This window comes from Pteropus alecto, unplaced genomic scaffold (assembly GCF_000325575.1).
Source record: "Pteropus alecto unplaced genomic scaffold, ASM32557v1 scaffold106, whole genome shotgun sequence".
NCBI lineage: Eukaryota > Metazoa > Chordata > Mammalia > Chiroptera > Pteropodidae > Pteropus > Pteropus alecto.
The window spans coordinates 16,991,145-16,997,798 of record NW_006442103.1 but is presented as its reverse complement, the minus strand read 5'-3'; the positions used below and the strand labels follow the sequence as shown (position 1 = coordinate 16,997,798).

Here is a 6,654-nt window from a genome sequence, read left to right as displayed (position 1 = left end):
CAAACTATAATTTTCTTTTTTTGTAAGTCTTTGCCTGGTTTTGGAATTAGGGTTTGCTGGCCTTATAACATGAACTTAGGAGCCTTCTCTTCTCTTGTATTTTTTGGAATACTTTGAGAAGGATAGGTGTTATTGCTTCTTTGAATGTTTGGTAAAGTTCATCTGTGAAGCCATCCAGTCCAGGACTTTTGTTTGTTGGGAGTTTTTTGATTACTGATTTGATTTTGTTAGTAGTTATTAGTCTGTTTAGATTTTCCTTTTCTTCTTGACTCAGTCTTGGAAGATTGTATGTTTCTAGGAATATACTCATTTCTTCTAGATTGTCCAATTTGTTGGCATATGGTCGTTTTGGTAAAGTTCATCTGTGAAGTCATCCAGTCCAGGACTTTTGTTTGTTGGGAGTTTTTTGATTACTGATTTGATTTTGTTAGTAGTTATTAGTCTGTTTAGATTTTCCTTTTCTTCTTGACTCAGTCTTGGAAGATTGTATGTTTCTAGGAATATACCCATTTTTTCTAGATTGTCCAATTTGTTGGCATATGGTTGTTTGTAGTATTTTCTTATGATCCTTTATATTTATCTGGGTCCTCTTTTTTTTCTTGATGAGTCTAGTTAAAGAGTTATCAATTTTGTTTATCTTTTTAAAGAACCAGCTCTTGGTTTTATTGATCGTTTGTATTTTTTTAGATTCTATTTTGTTTATTTCTGCTGTGATCCATATTTCCTTCTACTCGCTTTAGGCTTTGTTTGTTATTCTTTTTTACAGTTCCTTTATGTGTAGGGTTAGAGTATTTGAGATTTTTCTTGTTCCTTGAGATAGGCCTGTATTGCCATGAATTTCCCTCTTAGAACCACTTTGGCTGTGTCCCTTAGGTTATTTGGGGGGGAGGGGTCATTATGTTTTCATTTTCATTTGTCTCAAAGTATCTTTTGATTTCTTCCCTGATTTTGTTGTTAACCATTCATTGCTTAATACCATGTTTTTTAGCCTTCACATGTTTGTGTTTTTCAGTTCTCTTCTTGTAATTGATTTCTAGTTTCAAACCATTGTGATTGGCTGATATGCTGTCAGTCTTTTTAAATTTATTGAGACTTGTTTTGTGGCCTAACGTGGTCTGTTCTGAAAAATGTTCCATGTGCGCTTGAAAAGAATGTATATTCTGCTGCTCTGAGGTGAAATGCTTTAAAAATATCAATTAAATCCACCTGGTATAGTGTGTCATTTAAGGCCACTGTTTCTTTGTTGATTTTCTGTCTGATGATTTATCCATTGATGTCGATGAGATGTTAAAGTCCTCCACAATTTCTGTGTTACTGTAGTACTGTCAGGCTCGTCCTTCATGTCCATCAAGGCGTTCCTGTGTTGGGTGCATAAACATTTACAAGGGTTATATCCTCTTTTGAATTGATCCCTTTATCATTATGAAATGTCCTTCTTTGTCTTTTGTTGTAGCCTTTGTTTTAAACTCCGTTTTGTCTGATAAAAGTATTGCTAGCCCAGCTCTTTTGTTTGTTTCTAGTTACATGAAACATTTTTTTCCATTCCTTTACTTTCAATTTGTGTGTCTTTTGATCTGAAGTGGCTCTCTTTTAAACAGCATATAAATAGGTCTTGTTTCCTTATCCATTCAACTACCCTGTCTTTTGATTAGAGCATTTAATCCATTTACATTTAAAATGATTATTGATAAGTATGTAGTTATTGCCATTCATATTTATATTTATGACTTTTTTTTCCTTCTTATAAAAATCCCTTTAACATTTCTTTTAATATTGATTTGGTAGTGATGAACTCCTTTAGCTCTTTCTTGTCTGGGAAGGATAAGCTTCTCGGAGAGTATTCAGAGCAGCATCAGGAGGAGCAGCCAACTTTGGTAACCTTTGCTGTTCTCTTTCTAAATGCTTATGAAGTGTACCCGTTTCTAAGATGGAGTAAAGAAGAAATGTATCAAAACAGTATAACACCGTTTCAGCATTTTGTTAACTTTGCTTCATTATCAAAAGACAATGCTGTTTGCCCCTTCCTCTCATGGCGCTAAGAGCTTTGGGGTGTCTTATTCCTTAAATCTTGACGTTCAGTGCCCAAGGCATCGTTAAGCCAATGCAGATGAAGGTATCAACACAGTATGTCTCACAGTTCTGATACATATTGGGCATTGTGGACTTGACAAAAACTGTCCCCCTTCTCTACAGGGCAGAGATGTAACATTGACATTGATGAGTGTGCCTCCAATCCCTGTCGCAAGGGTGCAACGTGCATCAATGACGTGAATGGTTTCCGCTGTATATGCCCTGAGGGGCCCCATCACCCCAGCTGCTACTCACAGGTGAACGAGTGCCTGAGCAATCCCTGCATCCACGGGAACTGTACTGGGGGCCTCAGTGGGTGAGTACCGCCATGTATTAATAGCTTCTCATTGAACTCGTCAAGTGCGTTGGGTTTAAGCCCTGGCCACACCCTGTAGAAGTCAGTCAGGGACCTGAGCTAAGACTTGGCCGAAGGGTTTGGTAGCCTGCATCATAGTCTTCCACATCGTCCCTTCTTCCCTGCCTTTCGTGACTGAGCAGGTGGGCAATAAGGAGGCACGTTTCCCTCAGGTGGACTTCCTCAGCACATGGGAGGAATCCGGGGCGGTTTCATGAGTCTTTGGCAATTGTGCTTTTAATTCTTATTGAAAAATTGAGTTCCAAGGGATGATTCTCTCTGATGTTTTCCCCCCTGCTTAAAAGAAGCTCAACTCTGTTGTATTAGAATACCAGTCTGTGCCACAGAAGTAGAGTTGGTCTCAGCTAACCTTAGACGTGGCCCTGATCACACATCCGCAGTTTGCAAGCCCCGTAGCGTTCTATGTTGCATTGGTAGGTCATGTTCTAGAGTCACAGAGTGTGACGTTAAGTTCCATGAGATAGTCTTCTACTCTTGATGGGGCTCTGGGCATTGCCATTTGCCATTCTTAACAACAGGTGAAAGAACGAACAGTGTATTAAAAGGCAAATGGGAAATCAAGTTATTTCCAAGAGAATTACCTCAGGATTTGTTTCAGAGTATGTTAGCCTTCAAAGCATCCCAACCTTTCCACGTCTTTCTGAAGGCTCTCCAGAAAAGGAGGCTCTCTCCTGATACTACATTCTAGGTGCTAATGTACATATATTTCAAATACCTTCATTGTTTCCTTCTTGCTCAGTCCTAGCTGCTTTCTGGGGCAGGATTTCAGGTCAGAACAAAGCATATCAGAAAGTCAGATCTTCACAGTAGCTTAGAGTCTCCGATACTAACCTGCTTCCTGGTCGTCTATTTTGCATCAGAAATAATTGATCCTAAGGTTTGCTTTACTTTAGTTTTATATGTAAGAAAAGAAGCTACACAGATTTTTATCCATGTTAATGTGTCTTTCAGATTGGCCCGCTGTAGCGTACCAGCCACTCTTTACATATGAAAGCTCGCTTTAATTAATTAATTTCTCTAGCATCTTTGTGAACCAGGGAAGCCCCCAGAAGGTCAGACTACCAGACACTCCAGACGGGCCGTGATTCACCCCGTGTCCACGGCGATGCACACGTCCGTCCCTAGAAGAGTAGAAATGAGACCCATTTGCCCATGCGTTTCTGTCTCCCGTTTCTTCACCAAGTCCCGTGTGTCAGCGCTGACCCAATCGTGCATTCATCCCCCGTCGGAAATAATTTTGTCTTTCAGATACAAATGCCTCTGTGATGCAGGCTGGGTTGGCATCAACTGTGAAGTGGACAGAAATGAATGTCTTTCGAACCCATGCCAGAATGGAGGCACTTGCGACAATCTGGTGAACGGGTACAGGTGTGCGTGCAAGGCGGGCTTTAAAGGTGAGGACGGACGCGTGTTTCCACCTCCCTTCTCCGTTCTTGTTGCACACTGCTTGACAGCTCTCTCTGTGATGCAGGCTGGGTTGGCATCAACTGTGAAGTGGACAGAAATGAATGTCTTTCGAACCCATGCCAGAATGGAGGCACTTGCGACAATCTGGTGAACGGGTACAGGTGTGCGTGCAAGGCGGGCTTTAAAGGTGAGGACGGACGCGTGTTTCCACCTCCCTTCTCCGTTCTTGTTGCACACTGCTCGACGGCTCTTTCCCCTTTTCTTCCCATTTATCCACATAGCAAACACACTTCGAGCGCCTAATATTTATAAGGCACTTGGGGAATGAAAACCTAGCAGATATAGATTCTACTTTCAGCCTAGCAGAGAGGCGAGCTATTGACACAGTAGTATTTAAGGTGAGCAGCTAGGACTTCACGTGTCCGACTTGGGACAGGCGTTCTCATCGTAAGCTGCTTGGCACAAGCTTGGTTTTATGATAATTCAAAAGATATGGGTAGTAGAATGGAAATATTGTCTCACTGTCATTTTGATAGCATTGATATCCTGGAGGAATCCATGTGTTCAAAACCCTCCCAACAAATTCTCACACACAGTCAGGTGTTCTTAGACATACAGTCACCTGTGGCCTTCTGGAAAAAATGCAGTGGTGGGTTTTGTGAAAAATCATTTTTTGAGTTATCACGGTTGTACTTCGACCATCGATTTTCTCTTGGAAACTCACGAGAGAGAACTCTGTGGGTAAATCATTTACATTTTCACTCCTCCGTTCACTTAGTCATTGATTTCTCCACTCAAAAATCGGGCCAGGCGACTGTGAATCATCAGTGTGTTTCAGAGTCACTTTATTCGATTACTTGAAAAATTTCCGAAACTGTATTTTCGTTACTCATTTACCAATATATTACATCTGCAGTGAAACTGAGAGATTGAGAAGAACTTGTATTTCTTATTCTCATTGAGACTCGCTGATCAACACACAAAACAAAAATCGGAACGTTCGATCGTGGTCACGTGGCCGTCGGGCAGCCAGACCTGCATTCTCCCGGGCCCTGGTCTTCCCGGGGCCCTCGTCCCTCTGTCGTAAAGCTCAGGCCCCACGGAAGGTGCAGGGCTGTGTGATATTCGGGTACCGTCCTAGCCCCATTAATGGCTTTTCAGTTTCCTCTTTCGCATAGTGGGGCTAATTCCATGTCCCGGATCAGGGGAAAGCCCTTGGTGGTTTCAGGACGTGCTGGCACGTCAGCGGCCGAGGCTCTGCTTCTGAAAGAGGGCGCGTAGCTCCGGGGCTTGGACTAACGAACGCAAAATGTCCCTTGATAACTCATACCCCTTTTTTAAGCCCTGGCCAGATGCTTTGTATAGAAGGAGCTTATATTTACATAGAGCAGCAGATTTTTATCCTTAACGAACATCTTGGCCCATTATTGAGAAATTACTTGTGCCGTATTTGGAGATGCATTAGTCTTTCAGGCTATTAGAACATATTGTTCTTCTGTTCATCTTTTTGACCAATTAGACACTGTCCTTTACCGACAGACTTTATGTGTGTCAGGGACTCGTCACGGAAGTGAATGCACAGGTGTTCCAGTGGCCTGAAGAAATGCATGCAGTTTCTGAGGTGTTTCTTGTTTCCTACTGAAAGGGTCACTTAGTAATCGAGGTAACGAGGAGGCTACAGATAGTTTCACTGGTTTCGGTTTTTCCCCTTTTCTGTCTACAGGCTACAACTGTCAGGTGAATATTAACGAATGTGCTTCAAATCCGTGTCTGAACCAAGGAACCTGCTTTGATGACATCAGCGGCTACACTTGCCACTGTGCGCTGCCGTACACAGGTGAGTGCTGCGGGGGAGGGGCGAGCGCAGACACTCGGTCCTGCCCTGTCAGCCCAGACCTCCGAGTCTCAGACGGGCTCTGTGGGGCAGTGTCGCTGCCCTAGGAGTCGCTCCCTGGTCACCCCGTCCTGCCCTCGCTGGCTGGATCCGGAGCTATGAGAAATCAGTGGCCTTCCTCGATGCCAGCGCTAGGGGAGCTCGTTTGCCTTCTCTGTACGTCCAGGTTCGAAATTTTCAGTTAATCATGTGTGGCCGGAGCTGACGTGTAGCTGATGGTTTTGTCCACTGTTCGGAGGAGCCCAGGGCCTTCGTGGCCCGCCCTGTGGTCTTACCAGTCGCAGCTCCCCAAACTGGGTAGTTTACTTTGTGCCAGACGCTTTATCCGCTGTGGATTCTTCACTAGCGCTCACGGTATTTCCAGAGTAGAAGTCCCTGCCACCCCTGTGTGCAGGAGGAAGCTGAGGCAGACAGACAGGTTGCTTGCTGGCGGTCCCGCGGGTGAGAGGTAGGTCTAGGGTTTGCCCCGAGCCTCTGTGGATCCGAAGCTCGTGCTCTTAACCACCGCCCTTCTCCCGCATCCAGTCCCACTGCGCGTCCTTCGGAGCGGTGCTGCCCCGGATGGCGAGCACGCGCGGAAGACGTGGGTGCCACTCGCAGGTGTTCGCTGCGTCAGGTGGTGTTTGAGGAATGCGCTTGGACATTTCTTTGTGTTCTGCCTCGCTGCTGCCGCTGACTTGCGGGTGGTTGTACTCGTGTGGCGTGTTTACCTCCTCGTTTTTTCGTCGGGGTCGGTGGGGTGGGGGGGACGGAACAGAAACGTGGACGCTGCCTTTGCATGTCCCCTGCGTGTGCAGCATGCTGGGCCCCCACTTCCCTGGGGGGTTGGGCTGTTCATAGTAGCTGTTAGGAGTGATTCTAAGTGGTCGAGAGTGACAGAGTGGCCAAAAGCATGGAAGACTGGATA

General features: G+C 44.7%; 1 protein-coding gene across 1 annotated transcript in view; it reads left to right on the top strand.

Moving 5' to 3' along the window:
* Positions 1 to 6,654, top strand: part of NOTCH2 (notch 2) — a 123,143-nt gene that overhangs the window by 84,957 nt on the left and 31,532 nt on the right. Inside the window, 3 exon segments of the mRNA XM_006919824.2 lie at positions 2,194 to 2,386; positions 3,695 to 3,840; positions 5,577 to 5,690. Coding sequence (XP_006919886.1) covers positions 2,194 to 2,386; positions 3,695 to 3,840; positions 5,577 to 5,690 — 453 coding nt within the window.